Here is an 18,886-nt window from a genome sequence, read left to right on the forward strand (position 1 = left end):
AATAAACGCCGTATGGATTACCTTCGTAACACGGTATGTACACTTTGTTATTGGTATGCCATTTTTATTCTGACAGACTGCACGTCACTGTCGAGCTGTAACAGTTCGTGGGAGGTATACGTACAACCCCGGTCCAACCTTTCTTTGCCGAGTGGCGCGTCAGTATCGAGTTGCAATCGTAAAAGAACGGTCCCGAAGCGCTTTCAAACAGCGCGAATACAAGACTTCCATCAAGCGCGCGCGTCCGCTCCGAGTGTAAACAGGTATTTACGTGGCTCTTGCTGACACTCGTAGTTCAAACGTATCTTTTTTAACGTCGGCTCGCTCCTGCATCTCCGAGGCCGCGAAAAACGCCATCTACGTCGCTTTGCAAACGACTGACATGGGCCGGCCCTTCTGCCAACAATGACGGGGTGGTTGACTTCTGGAGTCTTCACCGGAGGACTCGCTGCACTTCACAACAGGCATACCGGCGTATGGGACTAGTCCCATGCTGTCGCTGTAGCGCAACAAATCTCATTGAATTTCGCTCAGCTGCGATGCGGCGATGAGAGGCGCCGATTCAGGAAATGCGTCGGTGACATCAGCGCAGTAAAACCTACCGGCGCACCCCAACTCGTTGCCGCTAACACTCCCACTCTCCTACTGCCGAGAGAACTTCCGGTTCCGGAAACGGCCTACGTCACGGCCTCTTTTGCGGTCAGTTGGAGAGAATGAAAAAGGTGATATTTCAATAATTTTTTGTGTAGAAGTTAATAAACCGGGACGAAAACGGATGCCTGTTCGGCATTCAGTGAACATTGACGGTTAAATGTAAAAGTTATCTGGGAAAAGTAAAAAGGTAATTTCATGGTCCCTTTAAGATACCCCGCGGATGTGGTCCAGCTGACATGACCAGATGTGTGGTCGAGCGTGTGACAAGATATCACAGGTCGGACACACGGAAAGTAGACATTGACCCAACTTGCATCTGTAAAACACTGCTCCGTTATTAAAGCTAGAAACCCGGGGTTACCGGTTAGGCTGCGCTGCCTAAATGTACCCGGCACAGCCATTCTCACCTAGAAGACAGTACCTATACGCATTACGCATGGGCGTACCAACCGGGGAGGGGAGGGGGGCGTTTGCCCCCCCCCCCCCCCCCCCCCAGTTCTTAGAGTAAGGAGCAAGGCATGTGTTCTGCCCCGTCCCCCTCCCTCCCCCCCTCTGAAACAGCCGCCACTTGACCGGGGAAACACTGGCCGGCGGCGCCCAAGGGATGCCAAGGGCACCGCCCCCCGACCTGGGGGGGGGGGGGGGGGGGAAGGGGGTTTGGTTTGCCCCTCCCCACTTAAAAACCAGTTGACACGCCACTGGCATTATGTCATCGTTATTGCATCCTCAACTAGATCCAAGTGGTGAACAAGCCGCAGCTTGACGAAAGTACACCGCAGTGCGACAAACGCGTGCGTCCGGCCTCGTCATGTACCGGCGTCATACTCATTGGGAGACGCTGCAAAAACCATTTGCGGCGTCGCTGACGGGAGCAAGGTAGCTCAACGTAATTTCACTTTGTGAGGGTATTTGAGGGAGAAAGGGGCAAACCATGTCTTCAATAAGTGGCGCGGGCATCGGAGAAATCAGACTCCTTCTTAATCGAAAGTTTTTTGTATTGAGTATGCGAGCAAAACGCAAGCACTATATGCGTTAGCATCATCGTTTCGTATTCCGCACCGCGCGTGCGCGGAGCCAGAAACTGAGTCTTAAAGAGGCGCGTGGCGACGGCGCGCATACGCAGCGTGGAGCACGCAACGTAAACGCACCACGCACAACGCTTGCGTTTGCTCCTGCACACAATACTCTCTAACGTCGGTTAACGTCCCTACGCTCTGCGCCTCTGCGTCTCTGGGCTACACACTGGATGTTTTAACAGTGCAGTGCTATCGCACGTGGAAAAGACGGGAAACTCATGGGTCGGCGGTGTTCAAAGGACCCATATGGGGTTTATTTTTCACGATTGGTCATTGGCATCAAGGAGTGGTAACAACACAGAATCCGCTGAAGCCATTCAACACAACAAGTTAAATGCAATTCCGACTCTGATAAAGGACAATATCTTTCTGAGCATTACTTAGAGTGTATGTTCGTGGACGCTCCTTAGGCTCTGGGAATTCTCGAGACTGTTAGTTCCAACTGAAGGCATAAAGCTCGTATTTTTTTGGAGATTGGGTTTTTCCACTCTTGATTAATACACATCTTTCTGTTTTTTGTTTTGCATTTGTTTCCTGGATTATAGGTCAAACGGCAGTGTACAAGCATCTCTACGCTGGAGTCATTTTTGTCGACTTCATTCCCAAAGCTGAGAATGGGAAAGTCATGAGACAGGAACTTAGGTCGAAATGTGTGACTAAAGAACCCACGGACGCCGAAAAATAAAAAATAAAAAGAAATAATAGCGTATAAATAAAAAAACAACAACAGAGAAGCTTCCAAAGGCTGATTACTCGTTTAATGTATCCGATGGGCTGAAACACAGACGTATTATTTGTCTAGGCTACAGGTGAGACCTCGGCTATTTATTCATCTTCGCTTTTGTTTGGAGGCAAGTGGCAACGCAGGGGCACAACATCCCGGATACATATAGGAATATAATTTTTTTTTATAATCTCTTTTTTAAAGACTATTTATTTAGTATTGCAAAGTGGGAAAGATCGCGCGCTCAGCTTAAGGATAATTTTTCTTACGTAAGCATCGCACAGACGTTTTACGTTTTGAAGCATTAAGCACGTGAGAGCATGTCATTTTGCTTTGCGGATACATGTTTTTGCGAATAGAGCATCAGTAGAAATATTGACAATATTGAGTTTTAGCAGATTGATTATCTAGCCATGTTGTATCGAATTAGGAGGCTCACTGCGCTACTTTGGTGCATGCTTTGGGGGTCAAGAAATCTGAATACGTCTTTCAAGAAAGTTTGACAATTCAAATGGACACATAAATAAGGGTATGTTTTGGCGCTTGCTTACAACTTCCTAGTTCAAAGTATTGGGTCTCATGTGGAAACTGTCTTTCATATAGTAGCCCGGCCAGATTCGCACAAAAAAAAAAAAAAGACTAAATTGTGGTGAGATATTGCCGCAAGAGTAGCTAAGTCTGCAGCGTGCTTGGCTCCCACGCCGGTGACCGGGGTTGGATCCCTACCATTGCCTGTTGTCTTCATGTCTTCCTAATAAACGATTCTAGAATGTGAAAATCGCATAGTTTCTTCATACTCACAATGTATAGCCCCACAACAATCAAGGTTGAATATTCTAGGTTTCCAAGGAAGCCTTAAGAGGAGCTGCGCCGCGCCGAGTGGAGGCAATCAAATTTGAAGGTTTTCACGTGCCAAAGCAACGACGGGCATCTGGTACGCCCCAGCGGAGGCCTGAAGGTTAATTTGGACCACCAAGGATCTTTTGACGTACAACCGAAATTTCAGTTACAGTGCGCCTCCTCCGCAATAAGCTTCAGTCAGATTGCTGGCATCTCGGCCGGGATTCGAACCCGCCGGATAGGTGCAGGCCGGCGCTTTGCCTTGAAGCCACCGAGGCGGCTGCCGTGAAGACCCAAGTGGCACTTTCTCGGCCCAGGCTTGGGCCATGCGGGCGCGAGCTAGAGCCAACTTGGTTCAAGCCTGTCCCAAGCTTGCACCAAGCTGGCGGAAGTGTGAACCGGGGAAGTGTGCTGATAGGGGAGGCAGTCTTTCGCCAGCGCTCGATCCGGCTGTCAGATGGCGTTCGATGCCTGTACATCTGTTTTGTTTGGGCACAAGTTCGCCCTATGAAACGCCGATTTTTCTACTGCATTAACCGTCTCTATTTCTGTCATTCGAGACAAGTGTTTCGGCGAAGACTTCCAAAATTTTTCTAATATAAAAATAAATAAAAAAAAAATGTTTTTTCGGTAACAAACAGCCAGTTACGACCGGCGTCAGGAATTGCAATACGTACTAATTAGCTAAGGAATTAACTCACATTTTCTATTGAACTTTTGAATTATCGTAATTTAACGATCTGTGCAAATGGCTAGTTTGTAGCTGCGGACAAAACGATAGAAATTACCGAAACGCAGCGCACGAGGAGCGCGTGGTCTTTGCGCACTGCATTCGATCATTGACTATAGGAAGTATTCACTAACGGCCATATATGTGTGTGCGCCTGCTGAGCGCGTGCTGACGGCGAGCTTCCGCAGTTCTTTTGCAACGCGCATTCCGCACCATCAAGACTTCCGGTCTAAGCAGCCTATTGATCTGAGCTCGTTCTGAGCATGCGCTCTAAACAGCACCCACTAATATGGCGTCCAGTGAATACTCCCTATAGACCCTTTTCGTGGCAAACACCACCAGGTAGAGCCCCAGTCTGATGTCCCAGAGAACATCCGGTTCATAAAAAAAACAAAGCCCACCTTAAAGGGCCCATGAAACGATTTTTGGGTTGGGATAAATCATTTTAGATTGGGATTTTACTAATAGCACATCGTTCAGTGAACCAAAAGAAAAAAAGTAGAAAGTCAAAAGCGTGACTTTCAGTGCGAAAATTTGAAAACAGAGCGGACTATTTCGTACCTCCTCCCCTTCGCAACCTCTGTGCCTTTTCACCGTGATACATCCGCGGTCCCAAAAGCGCGTCGTCGGGTCCAAACTGACGTCACACGCAACCGGACCTCACTTATTCCCTTCACCCCTACGCTGACATTGTGGTGGAAGCTACGCGCTTGCCGGACCAATCAGCCGCCTCCCTTTCATCACCTGACTTCATTCTCTGCAGCCACATTTGCCACGCCCACGTGGCAAATGTGGCTGGCCCAACGAGCACATAGCTTCAACAGCACTGTCAGCTTCGGAATGAACGGGGTGGGGAAAGCAACTTTTGTCTGAATTTTGAGCGACGGACTAATCTTCTAGGGGGAGAATGGATGTGTCCGGATTACACAAACGAGGGTGCGAGCAAGAGGGGGCTCCCCCTTTTCGTCTTCTTTAACTGTTTGGTGGAATGCGCGATTTATGAGTTGAGGAGGAAAGCTGAACTGGAAAAAGTTGGAAAAGCGTTTCATGACCCCTTTAACACCGCTGCTTGAAATGTTCATGAAACGTTTAAGCACCAATTCTCCAGGTGAACGCCAAAAGAACCAAGAAGCGCGAGATTTATTTTATTTATTTATTTACATACCCTCAAGGCCCTGGGGGCGTTACAGAGGGGAGTAAGTGAAAAAACAACAACAAACAGTAATAGAAGACATGGAATAGGTCACGGGTCACTTTCGCAAAAATAATTAGTAACAGCACTTTTAAACACATCTAACGAGGGTAATAATATTAATGACGCCGGAAGGTGGTTCCACTCTGGTGATGTCCTAGGAATGAAAGATTCGTGATAGGCTGAGGTTCGAGAATGAGGAATGCCGACTTTGTACTGATGATCAATGCGTGGAGAAACGTAAGGTGGGACGAGGAAGAGCTTTTCTTTAAGAATGGGGTTAGAATTATATATTTTATAGAAAAGACATAGACGAGAACACTTACGGCGCAAAGAAAGCAGTGGCAAGGAGAGAAGAGATTTCATGGATGATACACTAGCTGTACGGTGATAATTGTTAAGTATGAAACGAACGCCGCGGTTCTGAACTGACTCGAGATGAGAAGTGAGCGTCGTCTGACCAGGATCCCAGATTGAAGCTGCATACTCTAATTTTGAGCGAACCAAAGATTTGAATAATATTAGTTTGAGAGAAACTGGTGCCAGAGAAAAGTTACGTTTTAGGTAGCCTAACATAGAATTGGCATTAGCAATGATGTGGTTAATATGAATATGCCAGGAGAGGTTAGAAGTAATATGCACACCGAGGTATTTATATGAGGTCACACATTCTAAAGAAACGTTATCAAGATGATAGATAAAAGGCGTAGTGTTACGGCGAGACACTTTCATTGTTTTACATTTTTAGTATTAAGTGTCATGGACCACAGCTTGCACCAATCAAGAACAGCATTTAAGTCGTTTTGAAGAAGGAGAGAGTCAGAATCATTAGTAATCTTACGATAAATAACGCAGTCATCCGCGAATAAACTAAGCGATGATGAGACACACAACGGCAAGTCATTGATGTATATGAGGAATAACAAAGGACCGAGAACGGAGCCTTGAGGGACGCCAGAAGTAACAGAAGACACTGAAGAATTAGAGTTATTTACATGAACAAACTGCGAACGATTTGTAAGAAAACACTCAATCCAAGTTAGTATCTGAGGGTCGAGGTTGAGTTTGCTAAGCTTGAAGAGTAGTAGTTGGTGAGAAACTTTATCAAATGCTTTGCTGAAATCAAGAAAAATACAGTCAACCTGGGATCCATGATCAAGTAATGAAAATAAATCGTTAGTAAAGACGAGAAGTTGTGTTTCGCAAGAAAGAAATTTACGAAAGCCATGCTGTGAGGACGAGAGAAAAGAGTTGGATTCGAGATATTTAACAAGATGTGAATAAATAATATGCTCTAACATTTTACAAGGAGTACTGGTTATGGAAATGGGTCTATAATTGTCGGGGCAGTGTTTGTCGCCTGATTTATGAAGTGGAACCACCTTGCCAGTTTTCCAATCTTCAGGAAGGACACCAGTAAGAATAGATTGCTCAAAAATCTTAGTAAGAAAAATTGCACTGTAAATTTTAGTATGCTTTAGAAACTTAGTGTTAATATTATCAATACCACATGATGAAAACACTTTGAGGTTGTCAATCAGCTTAACAATGCCATCAAAATCAAACACAAGCGGGTCCATTGGAAAGAAATCATGATTAGGGTAAGTAACAATAGAACAGTTTACATCTCTAGAAAACGATTGAACAAACACCTCATTAAGGATTTTCGCAGAGTCATCGTCAGACATAACAATGCCATCAGAGTCATAAAGCAAAATAGCCTTGTCTTTCTTGCCATTAATAACACTCCAAAACATTTTGACACTAGTTGATAACAGACGGGGCAAGGTTTGGCTGAAGAAAGTTTGTTTGGCGTCCTTAATTGCATTTTTGTATAAATTTTCTGCGTTGTGGTAAACCGTCCAGCTCTCCACAGTGTCTGCACGCTTAGCAGTGCGGAACAGGCGTTTCTTTTTATTTGAAAGTCTTTTCAAGGCGTTATTAAACCATGGGGACGTGGAGCTATTAGTAAGAAAGCGACGTGGGACGAAAGAATTGATAAGGGAATTGACTTTATTTTTGAACATTGTCCAATTAACCTCGACAGAGCGTTCGGAAAAATGGGATAGGAAGAAGTCAAGAAATTGCGCTAACTCGCGGTTTATACCCTCAAAATCAGCTTTGCCATAATCAAGAAAAGAGTTATTCTTCGCTTTTGCAAAGGCAGATACAGGAGCGCTTAGGTGAAAGTGAAGTAAACAGTGATCGCTGATGGCAGGTAGATACGTAAGAGAGGATGCAAGATCAGGCGCGGTAGAAAGAATAAGGTCCAGCACGTTCTCAGAAGTTGCCGTAACACGAGTCGGCCTAGTAACTATCTGCGTTAACGAAAAATCGGAGCAGAGACCTAAAAACTCGGAACACGCAGCAGAATTTGAAGATATGGTAGGATATAGACCAGACCAGTCAATGCCGGGGAGAATAAAATCGCCCAAAAGAAACAAAGGCAAGGCAGGAAACCTTGTACGAATTGTATTCAGAGCATCGTGTAAATCTATAAAAAAGTTTGCTGTGGCATTGGGAGGACGGTAGCACGCGCACAAAATAACCTGTTTATGGCTACAACGCAAGCGCACGCCAATAAACTCAAGAGATGTAACAATGTTGATAAGACAAGACTCAATGCAATCATTTACCGCGATTATGACACCACCACCACGCCTAGATAGCCTATCGCATCGATAAAAAGAGAAACGCTTGTCGCAACAAAAAATTTCGCTGTCGCGTACAACACTAGATAGCCAAGTTTCAGTGAGTACAACAATGTCGGCGAGTGAAGAATCGATGGCTGAAGACAAGTCATCACGATTGCGAAGAACACTTCGAATGTTGGTGAAAAGCACTGAAAGATAAGGACTAGGATTGTTCCGTATCAGGTTATGTTATTGTGATGACGTTGACAAATCAACCACAGGGTCAGCATTAACACGAATGGAACTCGTGCTCGGCGTGATAAAATCGCGGACCTCACAAACGGCATCGCTGGCCGCGCAGTAAGAAAAACATTTGTCATCAAAAAACACTTTGTTATAGCGTAGACTAAAAGACTGTGTGTGAGCCTTAGCAAATTCGAGCAGCTTTCTTCTAGCAAGACGAGTGGCAGGGGAAAAATCCTCTGCGACGGAAGTGGCACTACCGCGCAGTTTGCCTCTGGAGGAAAAAACATGGTCTTTCGTTTTGAATAATGAGAATTTCACTAAAATTGGCCGACATTTACTGGGGTTAAAAACACGACCGAGCCTATGTGCACGGATGATACCCTCAGGGGGAACGATGATCTTCATTTCGTTTGCAATGATGTCACGCACTTTGCTTTCAGATACAGCCCAGGTCTCAGAGTTTGAGTCGGGAACACCGTAAAATATTAGATTATCTCTTCGAGACCTGTCCTCAAATTCATCAAGACGTGTTCGCAGACTGGCGTTCTCGCGTGACAGGAAGGTTACAGTTTCTTTTACATCTGTCAACTCACGCTCCAAAATGTCTAAACTGGCTATCTTTGCTTCCACAGTACTAAGCCTCCCTTGAATATCGGTTACCATTAATTCAATTGACTCTTGCCCAGTCTTGATAGCTTGAATATCCCCCATGATTCGGTTCTGTCCAGCTTCAAAATTTTCCTGACTGGCGTTTAAGCCTCTCAGTAAAACAAGCATCTCACTCATCTCTTTTGTCTGAACTTCTTTCTTATCTGGGCCAGGATTAAGTTCAATATCACCAGATAGGAGAAGCTTCAGACCCGAAATACATTCGCAAGAACATAAGAAGAGCACTTGTGGGCATGGGAACACCAGCAGACAGAGGTTGTTGGACTTTTTACAATGCAAAGAGGGAAACGGACCAACCTGTACGAAGAAAAAGCAGAAAGCGTTAGCTGACTGCATGACTGGCTGTTCCACATGCCCACTGAAGGGCCGAGGGGCGTGCCGGCAGTTTAAATCCAGTGACGATGTCAATGTCGATGCCGTTGGACTGCTGTGCTGAGGCGACGCGACGATTGGGAGTGCAGCAGAAAACCAAGGTTGCCGGGAGGAGTAGATGTCTGGTTGTGGCAGCACGGAAACTTGCGGCAAGCGCGCTCCCTCCAAGGCATACCACGGGCTTGATAGGGCCGGACAGCCGCGAAACATCGCCGTGAACTGTACGAAGAAAAAGCAGAAAGCGTTAGCTGACTGCATGACTGGCTGTTCCACATGCCCACTGAAGGGCCGAGGGGCGTGCCGGCAGTTTAAATCCAGTGACGATGTCAATGTCGATGCCGTTGGACTGCTGTGCTGAGGCGACGCGACGATTGGGAGTGCAGCAGAAAACCAAGGTTGCCGGGAGGAGTAGATGTCTGGTTGTGGCAGCACGGAAACTTGCGGCAAGCGCGCTCCCTCCAAGGCATACCTCCAAGGCATACATCTGTTAAAAATGTTTAAAATATTCTTGTGAACCAACTTAACTCCTCCAAAATGTCAAATTGTACAGCCAAAGACCCTCGTTAAACCTTCATCTTTGTTTCCCGTGTAGCGTTTGTCTTTTCTAGCACTGGTGACATAAGCAAACTCGACAGGCTTGCAAAAGCGGAGCGACCAGAATTCACTTGGGACGCAAGCGGCAGTTCGTGTTTGTAAGCTGCAAAGGGTCTTATATAAAAGTCGGTAACTATAAAAGTCCGACTATAAGAGTCGAACGTCTCGCTATGTGTTTAATTACGTGATGTGACTCACGGCAGTAACTTGGATCTACTCGAACATGATTTGGAACGCAGCCAACATTACATGGAGAAATGGTGACGCTTAAAAAGGCCCTAAAAACCGTAGTGCTCCAATGACAAGACATGCAACCGTTGAGCGACAGTCTGTTGCTGTTGGTGTATCTTGCGGTGGTTGACTATAAATACCTGCTGAATAGCAATACAGAAATACGAATAACGCACGAATAATGAAAAAATATTATAAGTTCCTTGTTTGCTGGAACCAACGTTAACCCGTTCCGCATACTGTACATCCGAAGCAGATTTATAGGTCAGGCTTGGGTTGGGGATGCTGCTTGGGGAGGGGGAATTTTTCCGTTATGGGGGGAAGGCCAGTCATTGACCCAAACTTGGGAAGTAATCCTGTACAAGTAACGGATTACCTGCAATATGTTAGTTTTTCAAGTAATTTTGCAATTTCCACGTTACTTCTTTTTCCGGAAGTTATTTCTAACGTAATTTCGTTACAAAATATTGGCAACAAATTACTTTAATTACTCGTTACTTTTTAAGAAACATGAGCATAATATAGTAACTGGGGCAATACGAGCAGAACATTCAGCAACATGAAGAGAGCAAGTTCAACAAAATAGAAAACATAAGGGAAGAATAGCCGAAAAGAAAACGATTTTTCGTATGACCAGTCACTAGAACTAGAAAAACGGGCAAGACATGTACAAATATACGAAGTAAGACAACGCTTATTAACCTCTCCACTGTCTTCCATCGCGTTTTTCTTTTCCCGGACAGGAGAAAGATTTTCGTGTTTATTTGTTTGTCTTTTACACCTTTTCACCCCTTCCAACTCCTTCGACGTCTCCCGCCACCTGCACAGACATCAAACGTGGGTCCGTACCCCCTTGATTCGCGGGTTCACAACTCGAGTAACATACGATGTCGTCTCGCGCGAGGGAGTCGAATTCAATGTCTGATGTACGCTACTGTATTCTAGCACGCTCTTGAGGCACGGCTGAAAAGCGTCCGGTGCGAGGCTAAGACAATCGTCTTCGAGGGTACGGACGATACCTATTTTGGTTTACTTGTCTGGGCATGGTGGTCGAGCCCAATTCTCCCTTTAGAGTCAAGTGTCAACATAAAGGGGGGGAGGGGTTAGGCCATCTAAAGAGAGCTGACAGTGAGAACATGAGGGGGAGGGAGAGGACGCGTAAAAGTGGCGTGACCCTCTATTGTTTTGCGAGACCGATGGCCACTGCTTCTCCCGCTCTCTATGCCCTCCCCTCCCCTGACCTCCACAAATATTGTTATGAAAACGAGAACCGATGGATGATCGATAACCCGCAACCGCCACTTTTTCTCTGGCTGGTAGAGTTTTTGGTCATGGAGTGTCCGTCCTCGCCATGGCATCTCTTAACGAGATGTTCAAAATTCAGGGCGTTAAGGAGAACGGCAAACTAGAGTTTCAGTGCACACTTTGCTTGCTAAAAATCACAATGTCATCAGCAAGAACAACAAACTACAATTTACGGAGGCACATCAAGGTAAGCTGGGACACTTGCATTATGCATTGGCTATACATTGTAACGTTAGATCGAAGTTTTTCTTTCCTTGTAAATAACAGGCGAAACACTCGAGTCAAAAGGGTGCTTTCGTAGATCGCTTCTTTAGCTTCGAATCTCATAGTGGAGGTAGACGCTGCTCCTGAGCATACGCAGCGCTAGTTTTGTCTGCACAATTCCAGGGATCATTTCCAGAGGTCGTAAGCTAGCGGGGTGGCAAGTATGGTTGCAGCTTTCGGTGCTTTGTGAGCTTACAGGTGAACGGAGTGCACTTACACACTTTCTCTTAAATAAATGATTTGATTTTTAGGACAACCATAATACAGGCGTATGAGAAATGAAAAGTAGTGTTGTAGAACATTTTTTAAAAATATAAAAATTGTTTCTATCGCTTTTTTTATATGTATGCGGAAAAAGTATCGTGAAACTTGTTTGTGACGTAACGAGTAAAGTAATCTTAGTTTTTAACGAAAGTAATTTTTAACAGAAATCCATTACATTTGAGGCAAAATTAATTTGTAATTCTAATTAATTGCATTTTTCAAGTAACGAGAACAAGTGTACATTGACCTCACGGATAAATGCGATGTTATGGGCGAAGCGTTGCCCAAATTTGTTTTGTTAACATTTGCCCCTTTAAAAACACTTCGTCCTTAAGAGAAACCTGGTGCATGTCTTTTCCATGACGAATTTTGCCCTTTTGTTGTGAAAAAATTAAAGGAGACAACGGCACTTGAAGAGTGTGACCTAAAAAGTAAGTACACTGGCATCACTATCTAGCGAGCCCACTGCCTTTCAGGGGCATCCCCATTTCTTCCAACACCATCATATCAACTCTGGTGTGCAGGTTCGAAAGATACCGCTAAATATCTCAAATTCTATCGGCACAACTCTAGTGCAACTACTCGTATGTATAATTATCACAATCTTAACGAAAACAAATTTACCAATCAATGGATGCCACACCATCCTATACCCCAAACAAATATGAACTTTATTGTGTGACTCAACTAAGAACAAAACAAGTTTGCACTTTCGAGTGAATTTAAGACGGTCTGTTAAATCGAAAAGACAATCTTTTAGGGGGGGCAGGCAATCCTGGAAGCTGGATGCGTCTGAGCTGGTGCCTGAGGACTCGACCATCTTCAGACTTCGGAAGCGATTCACAGAATATTATTCCGCCAGTCAGTGGCGAGAGCTCCTCACCTGTAAAGAAAGAGGAATGAAAAATAAAATGAGACATACTTAGACGGGGTTTTGACGGTGCATAGTATAGGAGGTGAGGCCCATGCTGCGATCTAAAACACAAACCTCGACAAAAAAATCTAAAAATGCAGTAGTAACAAGCATATGATTTATCTAGAATTCGGAAAGTACGGTTCAAAAAATTTAATTAGCCATCTCTCGTAGCTAAAAAGGAACAAAGCATGTTCATGTCTGTTTGTGGGTTGAAGCCAACAGTTTAGAGCACAGAATTCTGCCCGAGGCAGAGTGGTGGGGGCGCGGGGCCTGTTTTTAGCTGGACAGCAAAACGTCCAATCCAAAACGCAACCTAAACAAACAATACGTAACCCAAATAGCACGCTAAACTCGCAGCGCGCTGCATGTAGTATGTAAAATTAAACATTGGCGACATATGGCAACGTTTTTTTTAATTGGAACCGGTCCAGTCAAAGACAAAGCCACACTATAGGGTACTCACTCCTAAGTAGATGGTGAATCAACTTGGCAGCTTTGGCTTCGTCCTTGCGCCAGGACTTTTTGAGGATGACGGCCGCCGTAGGAGTGACATCGCATGAAATGGGTACGACGCACACTTCTTTGGCGAATTTCATTTCTCGAAGAGTGTCTTCGAGTTGATGGGGCATCAGGGTCACACCAGCAAATTTTATTCGGTCCATTATCCTGCCGAGGACAGTGATACGACCTTGACCATCGTACCTTCCCAAATCTCCTGCATAGATGCAAACAAGTTCAGTGATCAGAAAGCTACAGAATTGTTATAATTTTTAGGTCCTAATAAATTCGAACATACTTATTTATTTCCTCCTTGTGTAACGCCCGTACTTAACCTCAATATTAAGTAAATAATGATGATCGCGAAAATATAGCGAACGAGCAAAAAGTTGGGGCGCAAACGAGCTGGTGAAGGTATAACACAATATTAGACAAACCCTCGAGATCGGGGAAAAGACGAAGGACAACACAGCACTCAGAGTGTTGTTTCTCCAAACGAAAAGACGCGATTGCAACCCTATCAAATAATCAAATCTTTCAAATAATCAAACCTTCGACCATCTGCTTTCACGTGGCATGTGCTCGCACATTTGAGGGGAACCGTCCAGGGTGCATCAGTTGAAATCCATCATTTTTTTTTAAAATCCTTTTCAAGACATTGATACGAGCACGAGTCTTTTCTGCTTGACGTCTCGTTCAATATGAGCATTTCTTAAGGAGTGCTGGTTCGCCTGCTCATTCCGAAATCTCTCGTACATTAATTAAAAAAGAAATGCCTGCAAACAACGCTAAGACTTCATATAATTATGAATGCGCAACATGTTTCCCGTGTCCTTTGAAACTTTCGCAATCGAACAAATACAAACTTACTAAGACAATAGCCCTCTGCGAATTTCTACACTTGCTCTTCTGTGGCCTTTATTTTACTAAGAAGGTACCATATGAATTCGGTAACGATACGCAAACAACACGTTCGTTGAGTCTGCTTGCCGAGAAACGTTTGCGTTGCTCTTTTTATTATCCAAGTTTACGTCACTCTTGTGCGCTTTGCAGAATATATTCGTCAACCACGAGATATATATCCGACTACTTGAAACGTGTCCGCACTCATACCCGGGAAGGGGGGGGGGGGATAAAATGAACAGGTATTCCTTGTGAAGGTGATATACTGACAAGAGAAACAGGACATAAAAGATAGTGCGAGGGCAGTGCGTGGCTTGTTCTTTAACATGTCCACCCCGAGTGCGGGACGCTTGCGGTAAACTGTTCCATGGCACTTACGAAAATCATGCGCAATTCAAACGAGCCTGCAATGTTTAAGAATACAAGGAATCTGCAACCTGCGTGTAGTGTCATTTCCCCATGAGGTAAAATCTATTTTGCATTCAGGGCTGTGTTAGATATAAAATTGTGATATAACATCTGAAATTAAGAACACTTTATATGACCGGATTCATATTTAACATTATAATTTAGCCACTTCAGCATAGAAGTTGGCGTGATGGAAAAACGTAAGATGGCTTCGGAGGTTGCCCCGAAGTGCTGGCTTTGGTTTTATAAAAAAAAACGGATACATCAGCGAGGATCATATGCTCAACAGGTGCGTTTCTTCTACGTTTTGAAGTTATCGTTTTAGAACATAGTTATGGTATCACAAATAAATTAACTATATATAGTGATGATTGTTCAACTGCATACCGGTACGGAGCCAGACCTCGTCGGGGTTGGAGATCACACTTGGTTCATCAGGCTCGCCACTAGGACCAAAGGCCCCGCTGGTGGGACGTTCATCAGACGGAGTGGGGAGATCGCTGGAATTAGGGAAATCACTCGGAGTAGGGTCATTGGAAGTAGGAAAATCAGATGGGGTGGGGGCATCGCTTGAGGTGAGCGCATCGCTTTGTAAAAAATTGTCGCTCGGGCGGCGACTTGACCTTCGAAAGTCGATCGAAGACGTGCTTTCGGATTCGCTGGAAAGTTGTCTAGGAACAAAGAAGGCTTCGGGAGCTCTGCCAGCGAAACGGGGATCTGTTGGTTTGCTCGAGGTTGGGGCATCCCAACAGGCACCCGTGGACTGGGCATAGGCTCCTTTGGGTGGGGCTTGTGTGCCTTCGGGTGGGGCTTGTGTGCCTTGGGGTGGGGCTTGGGTGCCTTGGGGTGGGGCTTGGGTGCCTTGGGGTGGGGCTTGGGTGCCTTGGGGTGGGGCTTGGGTGTCTTCGGGTGGGGCTTGGGTGTCTTCGGGTGGGGCTTGGGTGTCTTCGGGTGGGGCTTGGGTGTCTTCGGGTGGGGCTTGGGTGTCTTGGGGTGGGGCTTGGGTGTCTTGGGGTGGCACCCCGGCGTCCTGGGTCGGGAGGTAGGCACTCTTCGGTACGGTCTCGTCCCCCTCGTGCGGCCCGTGCAACACAACAGTTATCTGGTGCCTCGAGATTGGCGGTACGTGATAGTATCCTAGACCCAGGCAGTCGCTCTTCACACATATCTCGCCGTCGCAATCTTCGCAGTATGGCTGGTAGTCATTCTCTGGAGGCATAATCTAAAGGAATAGAATGGTGAAGCACTCGTTAAAGAATTACTAGAAGTGCCGTAATCTCAGTAAATTATTTTGATATCTTGCTGTCGTTATATGAAACATTAATAATCGTCTATTCATCAATGCGATTAGCTAGTATATCTCGTTCAGTAAAGTTTCGATTGCAGACGATATTGACATCCTTCAAGATACTTTCTACCGTCGGTCGCTTCACATTCTTCTGTCCTCTAATATAAGCAACCAGCTCAATATGTCGGCAGTAACCGCTGTGGCGTGTATTCTATACCAATGGCCGGATCAAAGCTACTGTTCAAAGAAAATTTAATTCACAAAATAAGCAACTTTAAGGATGCACTATATGCACATACACGCATCCTTCGGCGAGGAACAGCTCGCGCTGGAAAGTTCAGTTCTACAGTGCAAGGTGAAATGGCATTTATACTGCAAGTGAACCGACTTATTACTAGTTCTACAGTCAGAAGCAGCGATTAGCTGTTTCCGGCTGCGGAGAAGACACTGCCCTTTTATACAAAGGGCTCTTACGAACTAAAAAATAACTGTTTATTTTGTTGGCTAGGGATACCGGAGCAAATATTTATTACAGATGCCACTATATCTCTAAACCGGATCAACAAGTGCATTTCAGATCGCTTTTGTTCTCGAAACAAGTCCTCATAAATTTACAATCGATGCGAAATTGTCGCACGTTTTTTAGTAACAATGAAAAATAAACACATAAAACATTACATGATCTTTGTTTTCCCAGAGTTCCGAAGTAAAACAAAGCTGGCTTACCTTGATTCGACAGCCGGGAGCAGGAATTCCGTCAAAAACTCCCGTATTTTCGCCAACCCCCGAGACAATAACCAGGCCGAATGCCTCGGTAAGGCCATAGTAGCGATGGAGGATTCGATAATGGAAGTTCTTGAGTAGCAGTTTGGGAAGGCTACCTGGAATCACATCGCCTCCAATCATGATCTTTTTCAAAGGCGGGAACACGTGAGGCTTGTGGATTTCCAGCTCGTCGATCGGTTTGTCGTGGGCTGCTCGGATGATGGCAAGAATCCTCTCGGGAAAACAGAAGGCCGCCGTCACCTGCGATTAATAGTCCCGGCGCTAAAACAGAACTCCACTGGGTTCATCGGACCGAAGATATCTGGGTTTTTGTATTACGTTGTAAACCGATATTGAACACAATATGAAATCGACCCCCCCCCCCCCCCCCCCGAATGTTATATCGGAGTTTTTAGTAGATAGTTATTGCATTTCGATGAAGTACAATATATTCCGCGGGCGACCACGCATCGTGTCAATATTGGGTAGCGAAATCACAACCCAAAAAAATATATAAAAGTATTTATTGGCTTGAGGCGACAATCCAGTACGTAATAATTTAATTAGGCCGGTCCGAGGTAATTCGAAAGGTTTAGTTTAGACTTACGCTTTTTTATTAGAAGAGGTAGATAAGTTAGTTTAAAAGTTGAGCTTACTGACCCTGCAATACAGTGAGAAACAGTGATATTAGCATATTAAATCAGTCAAAAACTTCGTTTAAGATGGGTAGAATAACGCGCACTGCGGATTCTACACAGATGATGCGCTCAAAATGAATTGTTTTTTCTTTTTTTTTGTAACACCTTAGACGGACGCGCATTTCTTTAAACTGAAAATTAACAAAAGAACTTACTAATAACCTTACGTAATTTGATTTAGGTCAAAGAATGAAATAGTGGAAGAGAAAAGGGGGAGTGTGGGAGGAAGCTGCTTCTACTTTCTTCGGTCTGCGGTCTTGTACGTTCTGGGTTTTGCTCGCCCGAAGTACGTTTTCCTCTTTCGTTGTGAAACAGAAGGACCCTTGCACGGGACGAGTGATATACCAGGCATCCTTTACCATTTTACGAACAGTATTTTTGGCAAGACAGAACGCCCTAAAGCGACATTTGGTGAGAATCCGGTCTTTCTTGTATGAAGTACAAGTTTCTCCCCCATTGACACCTATTGACTAAAAGAGCAATTTGCTCCCTGGAAACATTCGACAATGCACTTTATAGTATCACTCTCTATTCATTCTACACTCTGCGGCTGCACACGTTTCTGGACCGCCTTAGCAAAAATGTAGATCCAAACCCGCCGATCTTCACATCTTATCCGCATCTGTATAGTCCCTGACGTCCACACCCGATCCGCCAGATTCGATCCACTTTTGTCTGCATTTAACAGTTGACCGCGGATTTGCCAGGATGATCCTCGGGTAATCCACGGAAAAGCAAAGTTCTAGCTGCGAGGGATTGTATAGGGCGTCACGAGTCGCGCAACCTGGTTCGTTCCAAGTGCGATCTTCTAGAACGATTGCGCCCTGGCGGCTTGAAATTCATGGTGGTCAGTGCAAGCGCTTCTATACCGGTACTCACTTTATGCCGGATCACGAGTGCTGTGAGTTCCTCGTAGTCGATTGTCGGCTCCTCAAAGACCGTGAGTGCACCAAGCAAGATTGAAAAGGCGTTCAGGGAGAATCCGAACACGTGACATAGGGGTGTCCACGCCAAGAAGACGTCCGTTTGGTCGATGTGGTTGAGTACCCTGCACGCGAAACAAAACAAAAGTTGCGGTAAATAATTAGAAATTGTCAAACGATCTGATCGAACGCACAATGCACGCACCGTGATCCTGTTTTTCTTTTACGTCATCGGTTTAGTCGGTGATAAAGAACGCACAAAAATGATCACCATGACGATGCAATTTTAACACTGCTTGATTGACTTCATAGTCTCGTAGTGTAGGCTGTGATTGGGCTTCCGAGTTAAACGGAGTATAGTATTCAATCTAACAAGTTATATCTCCCAGTGCTCGAACACTAGTCTAATATGTGCACGACCTCTTACATTTTGTTTGCATACAGTAATGACACTCACTAAGCACAGCTCTGACTCCTGTGTTGAAGATTACTTGTTTTAATACAGTTTTAATGCAACAAATTCACAGAGTAGGATTTTATTGTTAGATGTGGCACCACTGTTTGTGGCTGGCATTTAACAGGGATGACTTGCACGACACAAAATGAAAGTAACTATACGCTCTATGAAAGTAGTTATGGTGGTAGCTTATGACACACTCCGAATGTGGCTGCATACGTGGTCGGAATTTAAAA

General features: G+C 44.9%; 1 protein-coding gene across 1 annotated transcript in view; it reads left to right on the plus strand.

The window, feature by feature from the left end:
- The window catches only part of LOC115316227 (4-coumarate--CoA ligase 1), a 29,033-nt gene extending 26,569 nt beyond the window's left edge, over positions 1-2,464 (plus strand). The window contains exon 10 of the mRNA XM_029975595.4: positions 2,276-2,464. Within this exon, the coding sequence (XP_029831455.3) occupies positions 2,276-2,415 (140 nt within the window). The 3' untranslated portion in view covers positions 2,416-2,464. The remainder of the gene's footprint in view (positions 1-2,275) is intronic.
- Positions 2,465-18,886: the final 16,422 nt, after the last annotated feature.

The sequence above is a fragment of the Ixodes scapularis genome, unplaced genomic scaffold (genome assembly GCF_016920785.2).
Source record: "Ixodes scapularis isolate PalLabHiFi unplaced genomic scaffold, ASM1692078v2 PGA_scaffold5__190_contigs__length_132052651, whole genome shotgun sequence".
Taxonomy (NCBI): domain Eukaryota; kingdom Metazoa; phylum Arthropoda; class Arachnida; order Ixodida; family Ixodidae; genus Ixodes; species Ixodes scapularis.